Here is a 22,925-nt window from a genome sequence, read left to right as displayed (position 1 = left end):
TTGGCCCTGAGGAAACACTTCCAGAAGACTTTACCTCAACAATGCTGGTCTCTTCTTAATCACCACTAATTTCTCAGCTCCAGCTAACCACCACTGATTATCCCTGTAACACAAAGGTTTTACTTTAATGGCTCTGGTCTCTTGCTAATCATGCCCTATTCTTTCCCAGCTGACCAGAACCACAGATTTTTTTTTTCCAAGACAGGGTTTTTCCGTGTAACCCCGGCTGTCCTGGAACTCATTCTGTAGACCAGGGTGACCTCAAACTCAAGAGATCCGCCCACCTCTGCCTCCCGGTGCTAGGGTTAAAGGTGTGCACCACCACACTCGGCTCACAGATTCTTATTTAAAAATATTCAAAATATACATAAAAAGTATGCCTCCAACATCAGGGACTCTCAGACTTCCCTCTGAACTTGACAAGCCAGGCCTCCGTCGTCTGTGTTTCTCTCAACATTCCTGTCTCCTCCCAGCTCCCACAGACCAGCTCACCAGGCTTTGGACTCAATGACTTTCCTAGTCCAGAGTTCCAAAGCCCTCCCAAAAACACACAGTCAGGTTTGTCACAGCAATGGCCCACAATCAAACAACACGGCCATAGCATGTCGGAGAGGAAAGGGTTTATCTCATTCCCACTTCTACCTCTTCATCCTTGAAGACAGCTAAAGCAAAAAACTCAAAACAGGGCAGGAACTGGAGGCAGAAGCTCACACCGAGGCCATGGAGGGGTGCTGCTTACTGGCTTGCTCCCAGTGGCTTGCTTATTCAGCCTTTCTTTCTCTTTTGGGGGGAGGGGAGTGGGTTTCGAGACAGGGTTTCTCTGTAGCTTTGGATCCTATCCTGGAACTAGCTCTTGTAGACCAGGCTGGCCTCAAACTCACAGAGATCCGCCTGCCTCTGCCTCCCAAGCACTGGGATTAAAGGCGTGCGCCACCACTGCCTGGCCAGCCTGCTTTCTTAGAGAACCCAGGACCCTATCCACAACAGGCTGGGCCCTCCCACATCAATCACTAATTAAGAAGATACCCTACAGGCCTGCCTACAGCCTGATCTTATAGAGGCATTTTCTCAGCTGAGGCTCCCTCAGATGACACTACCTAGCGTCAAAGGACTTTTTAAAACAGCCAGCACACCACAAACGCACCAGTCTTTCAGAACACCCAGGCTGGGTGGACCCAGGAAGGGCGGTCTGAACACCAGGGGGCGTGGCTGACTGCTGGCTCACCACTAAGAAGCCCGGAGCTTCGAACGAAAAGCCAGAGTCAGATCTTTACCTCAGAAAAATGCCTGCCTGTGTGCAGGACCGAGCAAGGGGGCGGGTCTAAAGGCAGGAATAGCCACTCGGTCGGTCGGGTGAGCGACACCACAGTTGCCCGGATGAATAAAGCATGGGGCGGGAGTTGCTGCCCCAGTTCCGGTGGGTATATTTTCAGAGCATGCTCACATCTAAGGCTCCGGGAATAGGAGGGTGGTCAGAGCCGGTAGATCAGGGAATTTGCTGTGAGATTGTGTCTCCTTGGAATGTCCGAAGCTACACCCATGACTGTCTAAACATGAGCTGAATGAGGACATCAACAAGAGACATGCCAAAATGGACCGGGGAATGTCCCCGAGGCCTCAACCCTATACAAAAAGCTGCAGGCAGCTAAGGAACGCTGAGAATGGAGAAACCGTCTTCCCCAGGGAAGGGCACTCCACTTGACTATCCAATACCACACAGTTCGTCCTGAAAACATACAGCGAGTAATACCAGGACTGAGCAAGCTGTATTTATTTATATATGTATACACACATACATATATGTGTATGTAACAACAATTAATGGGGAAAAGAAACCATAAATTTGAAGGAGAGACGTCTATGGGAAGGCTCGCAGGAAGCAAAGGGAAGGGGGAAATGATGTAATTACATTATAATCTCAAAAATAAAAGAAATAATAAAGAAGAAAATATTCCAGAAACAAAGGAGTGGCCCTGGGAGCAAGCCCAGGCCAGAGGGCTGCTCCTGCCAGGTGGTGGACAGCCCAGCAGGGGGCCTGGGTTATGCTGTCAGCAGGCAGGCCCCGGCCTCCCCCAGGAAGTGCCAGCAGAAGCAGTCCTCCATGAACCTCTCCGGCCTTGCCCCACAGCCCCAGCCGCCAAGCAAGTGGCACTGGCAGAATCCAGCCCCACAGTTCAAGCCTGGCCCTGGGGAGCTGGGCCTCTGTTCGTTTTCTCCAAGCCCTCAGAGGCTGGGCCTTGGGCCCAGTGAAGTCACTGCCTGGGAGGCAGCCCTGGCTCCCTGCCCACCCATGGCGGCTATATTTGGAGTCAGGCAACTCCCTGCAGACACAGAGCTTGAGACCCCACCCTGAGGAGCTGCCCTGACCAATTCTATCAAGCAGAGGCTGCCGCCCATCTCATCATCTGTCTATCCATTCAGTGTGCTCGACCGTTTGTTCGACAAACACCTATCGACCCCTAGGATGGAGTCGTCGGTACACTGGGCTGTATTTCAGGCACACATCGGTATGTGACCATGTGGGTGTTTGCATCTAAACAGGGCTGGCAGAACACACTCTTGATGCCCTTCCTCCGAGTCGGCTGGCTGTGGTGACTCACGGTCAGGTGCACCCAGTCTGTACGTACCTGCGCACACATGCGAGCTGGCACGTGCTCGCCAAGTAATGATAATGACTAAGCTGCACCAGGCATCTAGGTACCTGTGTGGATATGTCTGTGGGTGCAGCCCTGAGTACAGGCTCTTGTTCCCTGGGGCTGTGACTCAAGAGCACATGGTGACCCGGCAGCCCACAGGCCAGCTGTGACTCTTCAGCTTCCAGCAACTCGCCAAGCCAAACAGACAGTGTTGGGTGTAAATATTCTCTCCCAGAGCGTGCCTGGAACGCTGCGAGGCCAGGTGACCTCAGGAGGCCTGAGAGCTGTAGTGGGTTCTCCTCCAACAGTAGTGGCCATGGTCCCCTGCCTTGACTCCCTCAGCCTCTCTGCTGGTGCCTCCTGGAGACTGGAGATAACTCTCCCCTGACCCCATCAGCATACACACCGGGACACCAGGCTCAGCGTCACACACATCACACACACAGGGACACCAGGCTCAGCGACACACACACCGGGACACCAGGCTCAGAGTCACACACAGTGGGTTGTGTCCTTCAAGCTGGCGGCCCAGTTACAGCCATCACAATCAACTAGCCCCTAGCATGCTGGGACAGGGAACGGCGCTGACCTCTGGGGCTCCCCACAGGCGGCTGCCCCATCTTCACCTCTGTGCTCCCTCTGTCCCTGGCTGTCTCTGTCCTTATCTGTCCCCAGTCTATCTTCGTCTCTTCTCCCCGTCAGACTGTCTACCACAGAGGCCTCACTAGAGCCGAGGTGCTGACAGAGAGGGGGTGTGGGGTGGACACTCAGTGTCCCTTTTTCAGCCTTATCGAGAAAACTGAAGTCATTGCTCAGGGGGCTCCGGCTGGAATTTCGCCCTAGATGACCTTGCTGGGTTTGGGGCCTCCGCAGAGACTGCCAGGGTCAGGGAGTCAGGAAACAGGCCCCTTCTCTCTGGCTGCTGACCCTCCACCCTTTGCCCTCCCCCATCCCCAAGGCGCCTCCAGCCAAAACTCCAAGCTTGCTGGCTTGCTCCCAGAAGGCATTGTAACAGAGGGCCAGACGCGAAGTCGGTAACCAGACCGGACCAAGGATGCAATGGAGGCCTCCTCAGCTAACAAAGGAAAACGCTAGGAGCCTCAGGGACGGTCATATGACCCCACACCATGCCTTAGGTCTGCCTGTACCCCTGTGGTGGGGAGGCATTGAGGACCCCTCGTTTGGGCTCTCTGGTCTCAGAACCTGTGGCTCCTCGGGTAACTGAGTTCCTAAGACTAACTTTTCACATCTGCAAAATGGGTAAATCACGTCAACCCTTTGGGTCGGGAAGATGTGACGAAGTCAGGTGGGAACTGCCTCCCGGCAGCATTCGGAGCCGGAGCTGTCCTCGCTGACAGGACCACCACCACCACACCCCCCCCCCCCCGCGGGGGTTACACCAGGCTTAACCCGCAGGCACGGTGCACGGCTGCCACCTAGCGGCCACCCTGCCCAGAAGCGCAGGGTCCCAGGTCCAAAGGGCTCCTGCTGCCTGTCCCAGAAGGTGACATCACAACTGCTTTTCGCTGTTTCCCACGCTGGATTCCACATCACCGTGTGGCAATAGGAAGCTACAGAAGTTGTCTGCCCATCAAAGGGGCCTGGGAAGTCCCCTCAAAGACATATGGGGAAGTTTTCTACTCTCTAATATCTACTTGCATGAAGACTCCCTGGGAGAGACAGAAACTAGATGGTGGGATTGGCTTTCTTTAGTAAGAAGGGAAGATGTGTCCCCAGCCTCGGGCAGGATGGGGGTCGATGCTGTTCCCACAGCCAGCGCTGAAGTGTAGGCCAGCACTCGGATGGAGTCCAGGAAGGCAAGGTCCAGGGCATGTTTGAGGTCCAGACGTTTATAACTGTGCTGGGGAAGTCGCCTGCTAGTGGAGCTCCGAGCTCACCTGCAGGGGCTTTTCCACTCTGCTGAGGGCCTTGGGACCCAGCTGCTGAGGGAATATCCGGGGTGCCACTTGGAGCAGCAGGAGCTGGTCAACCCCCTAGAAGACAACCCCTCTTGACCATGGCACAAACCGTCAGTGGCCCCAAGAAGTCACAAGGTGCAGAAGCAGAGGTGTAGATCGTTGGGAGCTTGCTGGGGGATGGCAACGCCAGCCCCTTGAGACCTCTGGACAGCCCCTGCTGGGGCCTGGGAGGTAAGCTACAGGAACTAGGTATTTCTGGGCCTCATTCTGGGGCTATTTGGTTCATTCTTCCTTGGACACCTCAGAAGCTGCACACCTGCTTGTGGGGACATAAAAAGCACCTAAGATATTTCCCTAATTTTCCAGAAGGCTTGCATGAGCAACCTACTCCAGTCACCTGCCAGAAACCCAGCAGAAATCCCCACAGCATGACCTGACCTGGCTTCAATGGAAAGCCCCCTCCATGTGACTGCTCAAAAGCATTGTGCCCAGATAGCATGTAGGGTGCGGGGAGTGGGGAGTCTTCCCACCAGCCTCTAAGGGGCAGATGGCCATCGTGTGCTCTGGGGGTGACAGGCTGGGGACATCATCTGTGCCATGTTGTTCTAAGAGCACACAGCCTGAGTCTAACCCTTTGAGATGACACAGTGAGCTGGAACTGTCCCCATCTGCCAAAGGAGTTCGTTCCCTTAGAGCCTTGGAGGGGGTAGGGCTCTGCTTGGTTACAGATAGGTTTTGACTTAATTGCAGAAAAGAACTTTGCCCCACCAGCTACTGTAACACTGTGCTGAGTGGAGCCTGCCACAGCCACGGGCAGCAGAGACTCTTTTTTTTTTTTTTTTGGTTTTTCGAGACAGGGTTTCTCTGTAGCTTTTAACTGGCCGGAGTGCTGAGTGACTACCCAGTGCTCAGCCCTGAATGGGGCATCTGCTTCAACCCCCACCCCACAGCCCAGGGAACATCATGGAAGATGGGGCGGAGAGAAAGCAAAACTGGAGGATGGGAGGAGCGCTATGGATGGGGAGGAGCACCATAGATGGGAGGAGGGGAGGATGGGAGGAGAGCTGTGGAGGGGAGGAGCGCTATTGAATGCTGTTACCTGCACAAGATCAAGTCAACAAACTGGACTTAGCTGAGAGAGAGAGAGAGAGAGAGAGAGAGAGAGAGAGAGAGAGAGAGAGAGAGAGAGAGAGAGAGAGAGAGAGGTGGGGAAGAGCATGTTGGGGTACCTGTGGGGAGTGCAGGAGGGGGATTGGGGTGGGTATGATGAAGATACATTATAAACATGTATAAAATTAACAAAGAAGCCGGGCGGTGGTGGCGCACGCCTTTAATCCCAGCACTCGGGAGGCAGAGACAGGTGAATCTCTGAGTTCGAGGCCAGCCTGGTCTACAAGAGCTAGTTCCAGGACATGCTCTAGAAACTACAGGGAAACCCTGTCTCAAAAAAACCAAAAAAAAAAATTTCCCCCCTTCCTCATCCTCCCGTCTTTGGGGCCACAAAATCCCACAGCTCAGCCTGTTTGGGCTCTGGGGACCCGGAATTGAGTGCACCCAGGCCTGTGGGAGGTCCCCTCCTTCATTTGACTGCCTGGGGCAAGGTAGGCCTTTGTCTGAGAGCTGCTTGGCCTGCAAGGGGACCTGACAGTCTGCAGGAGGATCCATCATTCTTTGGGGTGAGTGAGGAGTGAGTGCCCGAACCGCGGCAGCTGCCCGGAGAGGGACCTCCGACTCTCCACAACTCCCCCTGCCACCAGCACACTTCCTGCTCTTCCTGCAGGGGTTATTCTCCCCGGATACTGCCTCTCTCTCCCTGTCCCTTCCCAGCTTGCACCCAGAATCCTCTCCCCCTCCCCCTGCCTCATCCTCCCGTCTTTGGGGCCACAAAATCCCACAGCTCAGCCTGTTTGGGCTCTGGGGACCTGGAATTGAGTGCACCCAGGCCGGTGGGAGGTCCCCTCCTTCATTTGACTGCCCGGGGCAAGGTAGGCCTTTGTCTGAGAGCTGCTTGGCCTGCAAGGGGACCTGACAGTCTGCCAGAGGATCCATCATTCTTTGGGGTGTCCTGCTCCAGTTCTAAGGCCATCCACCCAAAGGGGTCAGACTCTGGCCTCCAGGCAGGTCTGAGGATTCCTGTGGAGGGGTGTGGGCTCCTTCAGATTGTGCTGCCAGGTTCGCTGTGTGGTATTCCATCCCGCCCTGCCCCCACCTTGGCCCTTTTGTCTGGGCTGCGACCCTGGGCTGCCTGGAATCCCTGATCCTGTGCCCTGACATTCCATCTGAACTGGTGAGTGAATGCGGACCCTGGGGCAACCTGCCCTGGAAGAGAGCACAGACCCCCTACCCCCACTTCCCTCTGCAGGCTTGTGTCGGTTTCTCCCTTCCCTGTGTGTCTCCCGAGCTTTCCCTAGTGTTCTCAGGTGTCCTGCTCCTGTTCTAAGGCCATCCACCCAGACGAGTCAGACCCTGGCCTCCAGGCAGGTCTGAGGATTCCTGCAAGGGAGTGTGGGCTTCTTCAGATTGTGACGCAAAGAATAGGTCCTCCTCTGGCACTGGGGAGATCCAACCAGTTTCAGTCACAGCAATTATTGGTCTAGGACACCAAACACCTCCGCGCTCCTTTTGAAGGAAGAGATGGGCAGGCGCCAATGCAGGAGCTCCTCCAACAACATGAAAGGCAACATGACATCACCACAAGCCAGACATCCCGAAACAACAAGAATTGAACACCCTACCCCAGAAGATATAGAAGAAACCGACATTAAACAGTACTTTATGAAAATAATAGAGGACCTTAAACAGGAGGTAAAAAACTGCCATAAAGAAATGGAGATGATAAACAAAAAGGTAGACGAAATAAATAAATCTCTCAAAGATACCCAAGAAAAACAAGAAAAACAAGAAAAAGCAATCAAACAGGTAAGGGAAACAGTACAAGACCTGATAAATGAAATGGAGGTATTGAAGAAAACACAATCTGAGGGACGACTGGAAATGGAAACTCTGAGTAAACGAACAGAAACTTCAGAGACAAGTATTTCCAACCGAATACAAGAGATGGAAGAAAGAATCTCGGACTCTGAAGATACTATAGAGGAAATAAACTCACAGATTAAAGAACTAAACAAATCTAACAAATTCTTAACACAAAACATTCAGGAAATCTGGGACACCATGAAAAGACCAAACCTAAGAATAATTGGGGTAGAAGAAGGAGAAGAATTACAACTCAAAGGCCCAGAAAACATATTCAACAAAATTATAGAAGAAAACTTCCCCAACCTAAAGAAGGATGTTCCTATGAAGGTACAAGAAGCCTACAGAACACCAAATAGACTGGATCAAAAGAAAGCATCCCCACGCCATATAATAATCAAAACACAAAACATACAGAATAAAGAACAGATATTAAGAGCTGCAAAGGAAAAAGGTCAAGTAACATATAAAGGGAAACCTATCAGAATTACACCTGATTTCTCAATGGAAACCATGAAAGCCAGAAGAGCTTGGATAGATGTGCTACAGACACTTAGGGAACATGGATGCAAGCCTAGACTATTATACCCAGCAAAGCTTGCATTCACCATTGATGGAGAAAACAAGATATTCCAGGACAAAAACAGATTTAAACAATACGCAGCCACAAATCCAGCCTTGCAGAAAGTAATAGAAGGAAAATCACAAACCAAGGAGTCCAACAACGCCGACAATAACTCAGGCATCTAGCGACCCTTCACCAGCACAACTAGAAGAAGGGAAACACACAAACTCTACTACTAAAAATGACTGAAGTTAACAACCACTGGTCATTAATATCACTTAATATCAATGGACTCAATTCACCTATAAAAAGGCACAGGCTAAGAGACTGGATACGAAAACAGAATCCAACATTTTGCTGTTTACAAGAAACACACCTCAACCACAAAGACAGACATCTACTCAGAGTAAAGGGTTGGGAAAAGGTTTATCAAGAAAATGGCCCTAAGAAACAAGCAGGTGTGGCCATACTAATTTCCAACAAAGTTGACTTCAAACTAAAATCAATCAGAAGAGATGGAAAGGGACACTTTATACTCATAACAGGAAAAATCCTTCAGAATGAAGTCTCAATCCTGAATATCTATGCCCCTAATATAAAAGCTCCCACTTATGTAAAAGAAACACTTCTAGAACTCAAGGCAGCCATCAAACCACACACACTAATAGTTGGAGACTTCAACACTCCTCTCTCACCAATGGACAGGTCAATCAGACAGAAACCTAACAGAGAATTGAAAGACTTAATGGAGGTAATGAACCAAATGGACTTAACAGACATCTATAGAACATTCCACCCAAATAGGAAAGAATATACCTTCTTCTCTGCGGCTCATGGAACCTTTTCGAAAATTGACCATATACTTGGTAACAAAGCAAACTTCCACAGTTACAAAAAAATATTAGTAACCACCTGTGTCTTATTGGATCACCATGGATTAAAATTAGAATTCAACAACAATGCTACCCCCAGAAAACCCACAAACTCATGGAAACTGAACAGTCAACTACTGACCCACACCTGGGTCAAAGAAGAAATAAAGAAAGAAATTAAAGTCTTTCTTGAATTTAATGAAAACAAAGACACAACATACTCAAACCTATGGGACACAATGAAAGCAGTGCTAAGAGGAAAGTTCATAGCACTAGGTGCCCACTTAAAGATAACGGAGAAAGCGCTCATTGGTGACTTAACAGCACACCTGAAAGCTCTGGAAAAAAAAGAAGCAGACTCACCTAGGAGAAGTAGAAGACTGGAAATAATCAAATTCAGGGCAGAAATCAACAAAATAGAAACACAGAAAACAATCCAAAGAATCAATGAAACAAGAAGCTGGTTCTTGGAGAAAATCAACAAGATTGACAAACCCTTAGCCAAACTAATCAAATGGCAGAGGGAGAACACGCAAATTAACAAGATCAGAAATGAAAAGGGGGACATAACCACAGACACAGAGGAAATTCAGAAAATCATTAGATCTTACTACAAAAGCCTGTATGCCACAAAATTGGAAAATGTAAAAGAAATGGACAGTTTTTTAGATAAATACCATATACCAAAGTTAAACCAGGACCAGGTAAATGCTCTAAATCGTCCTGTTAGTCGCGAAGAATTAGAAACTGTTATCAGAAACCTCCCTACCAAAAAGAGCCCAGGACCAGATGGTTTCAATGCGGAATTCTACCAGAACTTCCAAGAAGACCTAATACCTATACTCCTTAAGGTATTTCATAATATAGAAACACAAGAGTCACTGCCAAATTCCTTCTATGAAGCTACAGTTACCCTGATACCTAAACCACACAAAGACTCAACCAAGAAAGAGAATTACAGGCCAATCTCACTCATGAACATTGACGCAAAAATTCTCAATAAAATACTGGCAAACCGAATCCAAGAACACATTAGAAAAATTATCCATTACGATCAAGTAGGCTTCATCCCAGAGATGCAGGGCTGGTTCAACATACGAAAATCTATTAATGTAATCCATCATATAAACAAACTGAAGGAAAAAAACCATATGGTCATCTCATTAGATGCTGAAAAAGCATTTGACAAAATTCAGCACCCTTTTATGATAAAGGTCTTGGAGAGATTAGGGATACAAGGGTCATTCCTAAATATAATAAAAGCTATTTACAGCAAGCCGACAGCTAACATCAAATTAAACGGAGAGAAACTCAAGGCTATCCCACTAAATTCAGGAACACGACAAGGCTGTCCACTCTCTCCTTATCTCTTCAATATAGTGCTTGAAGTTCTAGCAATAGCAATAAGACAACATAAGGGAATCAAGGGGATTCAATTTGGAAAGGAAGAAGTTAAACTTTCATTATTTGCAGATGATATGATAGTATACATAAGCGACCCCAAAAACTCCACCAAAGAACTCCTACAGCTGATAAACTCCTTCAGTAACGTGGCAGGTTACAAGATCAACTCCAAAAAATCAGTCGCCCTCCTATACACAAAGGATAAGGAAGCAGAGAGGGAAATCAGAGAAGTATCACCTTTCACAATAGCCACAAATAGCATAAGATATCTGGGAGTATCTCTAACCAAGGAAGTGAAGGATTTATTTGACAAGAACTTTAAGTCTTTGAAGAAAGAAATTGAAGAGGATACCAGAAAATGGAAGGATCTCCCCTGCTCGTGGATTGGGAGGATCAACATAGTAAAAATGGCAATTCTACCAAAAGCAATCTATAGATTCAATGCAATCCCAATCAAGGTCCCAGTAAAATTCTTCACAGAGATTGAGAGGACAATAATCAACTTTATATGGAAAAACAAGAAACCCAGGATAGCCAAAAAAATCTTATACAATAAAGGTTCTTCTGGAGGCATTACCATCCCTGACTTCAAACTCTATTACAAAGCTACAGTATTGAAAACGGCTTGGTATTGGCATAAAAACAGAGAAGTTGACCAATGGAATCGTATAGAAGACCCGGATCTTAAACCACAAACCTATGAACACCTGATTTTTGATAAAGGAGCCAAAAGTACACAATGGAAGAAAGAGGGCATCTTCAACAAATGGTGCTGGCATAACTGGATGTCAACCTCTAGAAGAATGAAAGTAGATCCATATCTATCACCAGGCACAAAACTCAAGTCCAAATGGATTAAAGACCTCAATATTAATTTGAACACATTGAGCTTGATAGAGGAGAAAGTGGGAAGTACTCTACAACAAATGGGCACAGGGAACCGTTTCCTATGCATAACCCCAGCTGCACAGACTTTAAGGGCAACATTAAATAAATGGGACCTCCTGAAGTTGAGCAGCTTCTGTAAAGCAAAGGACATTGTCACTAAGACACAAAGGCAGCCTACTGACTGGGAAAAGATCTTCACCAACCCTGCAACTGACAAAGGTCTGATCTCTAAAATATATAAGGAACTCAAGAGACTAGACGGTAAAATGCCAATTAACCCAATTAAAAAATGGGGCGCTGAACTGAACAGAGAATTCTCAACAGAAGAAGTTCGAATGGCCAAAAGACACTTAAGGTCATGCTCAACCTCCCTAGCTATCAGGGAAATGCAAATCAAAACAACTTTGAGATATCATCTTACACCTGTCAGATTGGCTAAAATCCAAAACACCAATAATAACCTTTGCTGGAGAGGTTGTGGGGTAAGGGGCACACTCATCCATTGCTGGTGGGAATGCAAACTTGTGCAACCACTTTGGAAAGCAGTGTGGCGGTTTCTCAGGAAATTCGGGATCAACCTACCCCAGGACCCAGCAATTCCACTATTGGGAATCTACCCAAGAGATGCCCAATCATACAACAAAAGCATATGCTCATCTATGTTCATAGCAGCATTATTTGTAATAGCCAGATCCTGGAGACAGCCTAGATGCCCTTCAGTGGAAGAATGGATGAAGAAACTGTGGAATATATACATGCTAGAATACTACTCAGCGGTAAAAAACAATGACATCTTGAATTTTGCAGGCAAATGGATGGAAATAGAAAACACTATTCTGAGTGAGGTAACCCAGACCCATAAAGATGAACATGGGATGTACTCACTCATATTCGGTTTCTAGCCATAATTAAAGGACATCGAGCCTATAAATTTGGGATCCTTGAGAAGATAATAAGAAGGTGAACTCCCAAAAAAAGATATAGTAATCCTCCTGGATATTGGAAGTAGACACGATCGCCAGGCAAAATTGGGAACTTGAGGGTTGGGCAAGACTGGGCCAAGGGAAGATGGGGAGAGAAAAGTGTGAAGGGGAGAGCGGGGGGAGCTCGGAGGAATGGGGTGCTTGGGATATAGGAAGGGTGGATATGAGAGCAGGGAAGCATATATCTTAATTTAAGGAGCTACCTGAGGGTTGTCAAGAGACTTGACCCTAGAGGGGTTCCCAGGTTTCCAGGGAGACGCCCCCAGTTAGTTCCTTGGGCAGCTGAGGAGAGGGAGCCTGAAAAGGCCAGTTCCTATAGCCATACTGATTAATTTCTTGCATATCACCATAGAACCTCCACCTGACGATAGATGAAGAAAATGACAGAGCCCCACATTGGAGCACCGGACTGAGCTCCCAAGGTCCTGATGAGGAGCAGAAGGAGAGAGAACATGAGAAAGAAAGTCAGGACCGTGAGGGAACCTCCAGCTGGCGACAGATGGGGAAGGTGACTGAGCACCACATTGGAGCACTGGACTGAGCTCCCAAGGTCCCGATGAGGAGCAGAAGGAGCGAGAACATGAGGGAGAAAGTCAGGAACGAGAGGGGTGCGTTCACTCATGGAAACGGTGGGACAGAACTAATGGGAGATCACCAACTCCAGTTGGAATGTGACTGATGGATCATGCGACCAAACCCGTCTCTCTGAGTGTGGCCAACAGCGGGGGCTGACTGAGAAGCAAAGGACAATGGCTCTGGGCTCTGACTGTTCTTCATGGACGGGCTCTGTGGGAGCCTTCTCAGCTTGGTCAATCACCTTCCTGGACCTGGGGGGAGTTGGGAGGACCTTGGTCTTAGCATAGAGTGGGGAACCCTGATGGCTCCTTGGCCTTGAGAGGGAGGGAGGGGAGGTATGGGTGGAGGGGAGGGGAGGGAAGGGGGAGGAGGAGGGGAGGGAGGGGGGAGGAGGAGGGAAGGAGATGGAAATTTTTAAATATAAAAAAAAATAAACCATGAGAGAAAAAAAAATTAACAAAGAATAAATCAAAATCTAAAAAGGCAAACTTCGTGGAAGGCAATGCTGATGAGTTTACTGGAAAGCCAGAGACAATACACTATTGGGGAGGTTCATGGTCCAGTGAGAGAAGGGACACACCCGAGTGTAGGGAACCTCAAAGTTGGCTCAAGACACCCCAAGGCCAAGTTCTCAGCACAAAGGAGATTTATTTGCCCCAGAGGGACAGAGGGCAGGAATGATGGAGAGAGAAGGGGAAGGGAGCAAGGGAGAGGGAAGGGGGATTTGTCCCGAGAACAAGGGACCGTCTCTGGATAGAGAGGAGACAGACGCGGACGTAGGCAAAAGGCGGGTTATAAAGGTAAAAGGGGAATGCCCGCATTAGGGCGACATGCTTAATTTTAATTGGGCATGTTAATTAGGTGAGCCAAGGGGGATTTTGATCGCTGGACTTTAATCCTCTGATGCCGGGGCCATGCTTGCTTGCCATAGCCCCTTCACCGGGTGTGGCCACGGCACCAGCCACAGACCCGGGAGCTCCGTATGTAGGTTCAGGTATTGAGGGAGGCATGAGTTGGTGCAACCCCTTCCCTGGCCCAGCTTTTCTGAACCCCTTTCTTCAACTCCTTTTCTGAAGTTTGCCCCTTGAGGAGACTTCCTGTAGGCAGACGCTGCACGCAGCTGGAAATGGTACCAAGAGATAAAACATGGGTCTCCTCGCCCAGAGGGTGGAGGGAAGACTGGTGGTTGGGGGGGGCGGGGGGGGGGGGGGCACTGTTCTACAGCAGGCGGCGACGGCAGTGGAAAACTGGGTCAGAGTGGAGCTCAGAGTAGGAGTCTATTGAAGTGGGTGTCATGTCTTCTCTACTTCCCAGCTGGCCGTCCTGCCTCAGAGCCCCAACTAAACCCACACCAGTGTGACTAACTTCGGACTCCTCCCCAGCTAAGAGCTCTGGATGCCGGCGGGGGTGGGAGACAGGCACTGAGAAGTCAGCTTCCCGCAAAGGGGAGTGCGGCTGTGCTACGGGCCTCTTCTTCATAGCCCACGTTCTCTGTAAACACTGTCTGGGGCCTGGATGCCCTCCGCTGGGAACACAGACACCAGGCAGCCTAAGGGGCAGCCTAGGACAGAACTCCACTGGAGAGATTCCGAAGGTGAGCAGAGGCAGTAGCTGGCCTGAAACCAGCCTCGTCCCTGAGGGACCTCGTCCCTGGACACTCCTGGCTGGGAGCAGAGGAGAAACAGAAAGTGAGCCCACAGACGCCACCTTCAACCAGTTGAGGTGTGGTGTGAGGGGAGAACTGGGGAGAGGAGACGGACTTCAGATGGGGAGGCAGGCGGGGCAGAATGAGGGCAGCAGCTTGACAGAACGTTCCACCTCCCACTCCTACAGCCCCTCTGGCCCTCTCAGCTGCCATGGAGGAGGCTCCTGTGGGTGCACAGGCCTGGGAGGTCAGGGTCTGCACTGGTGTCATGGACACTGGAAGAGAGGCCGCCTCTGGCCCAGGGTTGGAATTCAATGTCCACCACAAATGTGCCCACCACCCAAAACCAATGACTCGGAAAGGTCAATGAAGGCTTAACAGGAACGAACAACACTCCCTCCAAGCTGGGGTGATGCAAGGCACCCACAAGAGCCAGCAACATTCCTTCCAGTTATGAAAACACAGATGTCTCCAGACAGTGCCCCTGCTTGAGGGCCGCTGCAGGGGAGAAAGAACAGTTGACCAACACGGACCTCCCCACCCTCCTGTATAAGGGGAAGACCAGTATGCAGTCAAGCCAAGACAAGAGCCTGCTTCATCTACAGAAAGAGTTTAGACTCGGTGACCATGTGAACCACAGCGGAAAACCACAGCTTATTCTCGTGAAAGAAAAACTCAGACATAAGGAAAACCTGAGAAGACAGAGGCAAGAAAGGCGCAGGGTAACGGTAACCATGAAGATCTGGGCTCCCACACTGGTGACTCACACCGAGCCTGAGGTCACAGCTAACTTCTTGAGGTCCTGACCCCAAATCCAGTGTTTTCAGGAGTGTCCCTAAACCACGTCCACATTCACATGAAAATGAACGTAGCAAACACACACACACACACACACACACATACACACACACACACACACACACACACACACTTCACCATTTTATTAAACCAGTTTAAGATGATATTCTGGTATGTTTAATTTTCTTACTGAGTCCACTGTACTAAAAAAATAAAAACAAAAACCCATAGAAAACATTTTAATATCTTAGAAAAATTGGCAAAAACTTAGAAAAGTTGAGCATGTGGCATTGTACTCGGTTTAGATAACAAAGTTGAACATTTTAAATACTTCTTCCCTCTCAATACAACAGGTCCCAAAACAGACTTTCAAAATGTTTTTCATTCACAGTTCCTGCAGATAATCTTATCTCTAGCTGTAGGAAGGGCTGATTGCAAGGACCACACAAGGACACTCCTGAAGTTTCCTGTAGCTACTACAGGGTGAGGCAAGGGGCTGATAGGCTTAGCTGAAGCCACCTTAAGTGTCAGGAGAGACCTGCGAGCATCAGGCGCCCGCCTAGTGAGTCACAGAGGCCACATCTGTGCTGTCTTCTTTATCCACTGTTTAAAAGGATTTTCAGGTCCCAGCCACAGTACTGCTGAAGCCGGCGCGCCACCCAGCAACACCAGATTACAGACACCTTCTGCACAGCCCACACAGCAAGGCACGACCAGGAAGCAGGCAATATTCGGGGCTGCACCCAAGCCAGACAAAGATGGCCACAGAAGCTGCAGGCCCTGCCTCGTCAGGTTTAAGGAGGAATAGTTTGCCAGCCAAGACATAACAGTCCCTTCACCCATCTCCCTGAGACTCCCAGGCCTGCGCTGCCATCCTGAGATTTCACACCCGTCCAAACCTTGCCGTTTCTTCTCCTCGTTCTGTCCAGGGATACTGAAATCCCCTGGGAGACACCATTAAGCCACAGGGGAGGCCCTGGTCCCCTCAGTCTGATAGCCCAGCAGCGCCAACAAGGAAGATGGGTGAGTGAGGTGGTCTATTGACCAGGAAGAAAACCACACCCGAATTAGCTGCTAAGCTAAGAAGGCTCCAGATAGTGACATTCTGCATACAAATCTAAACTTTACGGAGGCAACTATAAACATTAAACAGAATTACACTTTTATTAAGCAGCCCAAAATCTTAAGAAAAAATTGTAAGACTTCCATTGGCAAATGTTTTCCAGTCATGAAAGGTAGAGGTTTGTGGAATTCTATCTGGTCCTTATGTAAATACCAGGAGCACTGAAGTCTATCTCCAGACTTGCACACACCGGAATGGCCTCCTCTCTGCCCCACAGCAAGGCTGGACCAGGACACTCGGATTCTCTGCTCTGTTACTGAATGCCACCTTCTCTGTAACTTGGACATCACCTTCCTATTTACAGTGTAGAACATCGTGGCTGTCCACGTCCACTGTGCTCACAGAGCGTGAGAAGGCTGACTTACTGTTCTCAATCCCAGACCAGACTAGGGTGAAAACCTTCCTCAATACCCTCAAACAGGAAGCACAGAAACCATGCCCTGCGTCACCCACAGAGGAGGGAGAAGCAGACACAGTCCTAGTGAAAGCCACAAACCCAGCCTGGATAAAACAAGGGCTCCGTTATCCTGTGATACTCTACATCTGACCAGCCCACATACAGCTTCCCCCTGTCCACACAATCACCACTGACTTCAAGTTAGCCCCTCTGCCAGTCAACAGCATTTTCGCTCCTGGACGAGGGCTGGGGACAGAATGACCAGGGAGCTGGGTTGAGACACTGGGCCAGGGTCCGGTCTGTTCTGAGGTGCGGGGAAGGGAACGCAAATGAAGCCTGCCAGGTGCACGATGCTCAGGGAAGCAGAAGCTGGGGAGCTTCACCAACTGCGTATGTCCAGTCTACAAGGGCAGTAACTGGTCAGAGCACCAACAAGGAACTTGTTGTGACTTGCCATGTCCCCTGACTGGAAAAGGCAAACAGACCAGCCAATCAGCAGAAGAGATATACTGCCTGAGGAGGGAGCTGACGGAGACCAACGGCTGCAAGGGCTGCGAAGGTGGCAGTGGCGGTGGCCCTAGGCACACCTGTGCCTATGTTCTCGCCCAGGAAGGCTGAGACAGTGCTAGAAGGTAAATACAGCATCCTCGGGACACGGACTCCCTGCAGTCCTGAGGGAAGAACGGTTAGAAGCAGCAAAGCCAGTGTCCTTGTCTGGGCCTGGAGGGGGACTCCTCACTGATGACTGTGCCTGCAGTGGCCACAGGGAGAGCTGTCACTCCGTGGTCCTCTTCTCTTTCCAGCTCTTCTCTCTCTCCTCCAGCTCCGCCTGGGTGAATGCTGCAGGCCCCCAGTTGGTGATGAGGTGAGGCTTCTTTGAACCTAAGCAACAAGCATGCTTTTAATTTGGGACCCCTCCGCACGACTTTTCTACTTTAATTCACCTCTAAGGAATACCCAAAAAGGTCCACCAGTCAAAAGAGCCGCAAGATGTATGCAGAGTGGTCACCTGGGGCCACTGACTAAGGAGGACAGGCTGCTCAGGAGAGGCTCACAGGAAGCAGCTGGCCTTCAGGGTGACTCTCTGCCCCCATGCCCTGGAGGAGCCCTGGGATTACAAATGTCCATGCCCTATCCAGGTTTTGATGAGGACCTGAACTCAGGCGGCCAGGCCTGCAGAGCAAGACCTCACCCTGGGAACCCAGAATGACCTCACACTTCAGATCCCAAGCCTAGATGACAGGCACGTGCCCCCACCCCAGTCTTACGTGATGTTACGTATAGAACCAAGGGCTTTGAGCCTTGTGTATTCAATCACATGAATACAACAGAAAATAATTAGATTATATATGTATAAAATAGTACCTGGTTCTATCAGTCGTATTAATCCCTCGTGATGGGCCACTTTGTCCTTCCAACTCTTGGTCGTATTAGTTGCCATCTCTAGCTTCTTTTTAACTCCCTAGAATAAAAGTGGCAGTTTAAGAACCAAGTCGCATAGACTGGCACCTACTGTATACCTGTGGATGCCCTTGTTAAATGGTCGGGTCACCCTAGGAGGAGGAGCTACCATTACCTCCACTGCACATCAGCACAGACTCCAGCTCAGAGAACAAAGCCATCCGCCCAAACCACCTGATTCCCAGGCTCTCCCCAGCTCACCCATGTGTCAGTACTGCCTCTCTGCCAGGCCTGCCTATCTTGTTGCTGTACTAATTCTCTCACTAGAGCTGGCAGTCCCGGCTTCAACAGTAACAGGTTCTGCAGGAGAAACGAGGTCCTCTCTCTGCCATGGTTATGGTGGTTTGAATGGTCAACTGAACGCTATCTTTTATAAACCTCCTCCAGTGAGGTGTGACCTGCCTGGGGTGCTCCACCTGAGGGTGGAGCAATGGCTGCGGCCTACAGCTGCCAACCCGTGTGCTCTACAGCTTGGTGGGGACTCTGTCAGTCTGTAACTATGTAAACATCCCTGCTTATACTCTCCTATAGTCAGTCCCTCAGCGGGACAGACACCTCCATCCTCTGAGGAAAAAACAAAACAACGAACAAACAATAAATCCAACTTCTTTCTTTTCTCTGCTAAGCAAGAGGCTTCCAAATGAACGCTGAGGTTCTGCTGTCTGTTTGCAGGTTCCTGCAGAGTGGGGAGCAGAGCCCACCCACCCACACCCCAGCTGTTTCTGAGGAGCCAGGCACCTCGTACTGCTCCAGCGCCTGCTTGCGCTCGAGCTCCAGCTGTTCCAGCTGCGCCATGGCCTCCTGCAGCGCCTGCTCCTTCAGGACACGCTGCTGCTCCAGCTCCTGCTTCTCCGCCTCTGTTGTCTGAATGGCCTGCTGCTGGGCCAGGTGCCACTTTTCCAGCTCTGCCCGCTTAGAAGACTCTTCCTCCAACAACCTGAAGCGCAGAAGACACTTGGGGTCACATCCTGCTGGGGACCCCCTTCAGAGGACAGTCATCTAGTCCCTGCCCCCATTTTATAAGGAGCCTGGGAGCCAAAGGAGTTTCTATCAGTTAGGGAGCAGCCTGCATGTCCTGCTCAAAGTATCCTTAGTCTTGCCCTCTATGAAGGGAAAGGCCGAGTGTATGCCAAGAGCCGAGCCAAGTGTTTCCCCATTATTTCACCCAGCGCACGTAGGTGCCACTGGCAGTCACACTTGAGATGAAGTGGTAGGGCCAAACTCTGCAGCTTGCCTGGTTGCTACATTAAAACATTCCTTCATCTAATAAAAGCCTATTACCAGCAACCCGGGAGGTACTAGCCCCTCGTCAGAGATGAAGCTCTGTGTCTGCAAGGGCACTGCACAGGACACAGTGGACGTGAACACGGATGTGTGACGCCAACGTGTTAGCTCAGCACAGCCCGGCTTGGATCAGCCAACTGCATTTGTGTTTAAATAAATAAACCAAAACACAGCCCAAACCCAAATTCAAGATGCAGATAGTATGGTTAGATGCCGGCACTGGGCAGGACACAAGTCTAACAAGGAGCCACAGAGTCAAGTCATATGGCAGGGCAGCCACTGCCACTTGCAACATCTGCTCTCTACAAGGGCAGCAAGGAAAGAAGCAAGGACCATACCATCCCTTCCAGACTCAGAATACCCCCTGGAGACACATTTGGGCTCCTCAGAAGTCTCCTGGAACAGAGCGTCCACCACTGAGCCCACACTGCAGACAAGCCCGCCATGCACTATACTGCACATGAGCCTGCCATGCACTGCAATGCACATGAGACTGCCATGCACTGCACTGCATGTGAGCCTGCCATGTACTCCACTGAGCCCAGCACTGCAGACAAGCCTGCCATACACTCCACTGAGCCCTGCACTGCAGACGAGCCTGCCATGCACTGCACTGCAGATGAGTCTGCAATGCACTTCACTGCAGATGAGTCTGCCATGCACTGCACTGCAGACAAGCCTGACATGTACTGTACTGAACCCAGCATGCACATGAGCCTGCCATGCACTGCACTGAGCTCAGCATGCAGACGAGCCTGGTGGCAACTCCAGGCCCATCCCCCTTGTTCCCTGCCGTTCTTCAAGGCCTGGCCACCTTCCCTCATGGGACTGGGGACTATTCAGGAAGGCTCCTATAAGTCATCTTCCTGCCTCCCCTCCTCCAAACTGGTTTCTGTGGTGTGCACTTCCACTCTTCCTGTTTCTCAGCTCCCTCATTTATAGAGAAAGGAATCAGTCAAGCGTGTGTGCACACCCATCACCCCAGCCACTCAGGAGGCTAAGGCAGGGGGATCACTCGTGAGCTGCCACACGGGTGCTGGGACCTGAATCCTAGCCCTCCACAAGAGCAGCAAGTGCCCTAACCACTGAGCCATCTCCAGCCCCTCTACTTGTTCTCCTGGTGTTTTCTTGGCCTAACACTATCATTCCAGCCTTTCTCTCAACATTCTCTTAATTCTGTACATGCTCTATTTTCCCCATCTGTGACGAGATAAAAGATCAGAAAGCTGCACGCTGATGTCATGCTAAAACATGACGTCTACCATATCTAAACTCACCCTCCCTACTCTGAAGCTGGCAACCACCCAATGTTACAGATTAAAAAGCTAAACATTCAACACAGTACAATGCTACTTTAACTTCACAGAGACAGAAAGTACCACGAATGGAAACTAAGAAGCCACACCTCACCTGTGAACCCAGGCCCTAGCTGCCTCCAAACACGTGAAAACCACTGCAGCAGCTGGAAGGGAGGCAGCAGTGCGCACCATCTCACCAGGTACAACATGGATCCTTTCGGTCCTTCCGAAACGACCCCCTGGGCCTGAGGTGTAGCTCAGGGGGCAGAGTGCTGGCCCAGCTTATAAAAAGCCCTGGGTTCAATAGTCAGTAACAGTCATTGTGCGTGTCTGTAATCCAGCACTCAGGAGGTAGAGACAGGAAGATCTGCTGCAGCTCAACAGCAAGTCTACAGACAGCCAGGGATACATAAGACACTTTCTCAAAAATAACAGTAATAATTCCCTGGCACTTAGCCACCTTGCACGCGCTGGGTGTTGCCTCAGCTGCTGGGAACGTGAGGAAGGTCAGACTTGGCTGCCTGGACCTCTCACATGGGCCTCGTGTACACAGAGCAGAGTGGATTCAAACTTGCAGTCATCCTCTGCCTCAGTCTCCTGAGTGCTGGAATTACAGACATGCACTACCATACCTGCCTCAAATCTAAACCTTTGTTTTGTTGTTGTTGTTGTTTATCGAGACAGGGTTTCTCTGTGTAGCCCTAGTGGTCCTGGAACTAGCTCTTATAGACCAGGCTGGCCTCGAACTCACAGAGATCTGCTTGTCTCTGCCTCCTAAATGCTGGGATTAAAGGAGTGCGCCACCACCACCCGGCTCAAATCTAAACCTTTAATAAGTAAAGTTAATGAAATAGATTATGACTCAGCTTCCAGAACTTCCCAGTAAAATGTTAAAAGTTTGCTTCTGAATTTCCTATCAGATAAGCATCAAATTTATACTTTAAAAAACAAACTTTTGGCTGGGCAGTGGTGGCTCACGCCTTTAATCCCAGCAGTCGGGAGGCAGAGGCAAGGGATCTCCGATTTCGAGGACAGCCTGGTCTATAGAGTAAGTTCCAGGACAGCCAGGGCTGTCCTCCTGAAGGGGAGGAGGGAGGGAGGGAGGGAGGGAAGGAGGGAGGGGGGGGGGAGGGAGGGAGGGAAGGAGGGAGGGAGGGAAGGAAGGAAGGAAAGAAGAAAGGAAGGAAGGAAGGAAGGAAGGAAGGAAGGAAGGAAGGAAGGAAGGAAGGAAGGAAGGAAGGAAAAAAGGCAGGCAGGCAGGGGAAGGGGAAAAAAACAAAAATGAAACAACAAATTTCAAGTAAGGTATGGTGGTGCACACACCTTTAATCCCAGCACTGAGGCAGAGACAGGCGGATCCGAGAGTTTGGACCAGTCTGGTCTATATACCAAGTTCCAGGCCAGCTGAGGCTACGTAGTGAGATCATGTCTTAAAAAAAAAAAATCAAAGATCCATGTAATCTTCCTGCCGACCCTTCTAGCCCACTTCCACTCCTCTGTGCACAGGTGCAGCCCCTGCCACCTCACCTCACTTTCTGTCTCATGGGGGAACACGATGAGCTGCTTCCTGCCCTGTCACCATGCCTTCCCAGCAAGAATGGAGTCCATTCTCCCTCTGAACCACAAGCCAAAGGAAACCCCTTTCCTTCAAGTTCTCTTATCATTATCAAAACAAGAGAAAAGTCCCCGGTGCAGCAGGCGTCGGTGTCCACACGGGAGAGCTGACTCCACAGAGTTTCTGAGTCACCCAGTCCTCTGCGACTCAATCTCTGCTGTCGCACCTAAATCCCATTGAGACTACTGAGACAGAGCGCCTTCCCCAAGACTCCGTGCACAAAGGTAATCTATAAACTTCGGCACAGAACAAATCAGTGGCCCAAAGTATGTCTAGTGTCACTCGAGAGTGCTACTCTTTGGAAGTGACGGGATTCGCACCTTCTCCCGAATGATCTGCTAAAGCCACTGTCAACAGCACCAGCGGCTGCTCCACATCGCTGGCTGGGGCATCTGTACAACGGCTCTCTCTCTCTCTCTCTCTCTCTCTCTCTCTCTCTCTCTCTCTCTCTCTCTCTCTCTCTCTCTCTCTCCCTCCTTCCATCT

The 22,925-nt window shown here is 50.0% G+C and overlaps 1 protein-coding gene across 1 annotated transcript in view; it reads right to left on the bottom strand.

The window, feature by feature from the left end:
* Positions 1-15,485: 15,485 nt before the first annotated feature.
* The window catches only part of Swap70 (switching B cell complex subunit SWAP70), a 62,184-nt gene continuing 54,744 nt past the window's right edge, over positions 15,486-22,925 (bottom strand). Inside the window, exons 10-12 of the mRNA XM_042054155.1 lie at positions 18,982-19,180; positions 18,148-18,244; positions 15,486-17,664 (exon numbers count right to left, since the gene is read on the bottom strand). Of these exons, the coding sequence (XP_041910089.1) occupies positions 17,558-17,664; positions 18,148-18,244; positions 18,982-19,180 (403 nt within the window). The 3' untranslated portion in view covers positions 15,486-17,557. The remainder of the gene's footprint in view (positions 17,665-18,147; positions 18,245-18,981; positions 19,181-22,925) is intronic.

The sequence above is a fragment of the Arvicola amphibius genome, chromosome 1 (assembly GCF_903992535.2).
Source record: "Arvicola amphibius chromosome 1, mArvAmp1.2, whole genome shotgun sequence".
NCBI classification, from domain to species: Eukaryota; Metazoa; Chordata; class Mammalia; order Rodentia; family Cricetidae; genus Arvicola; species Arvicola amphibius.
The sequence above is the reverse complement of the archived record's forward strand: the minus strand, read 5'-3'. Positions and strand labels throughout refer to the sequence as shown.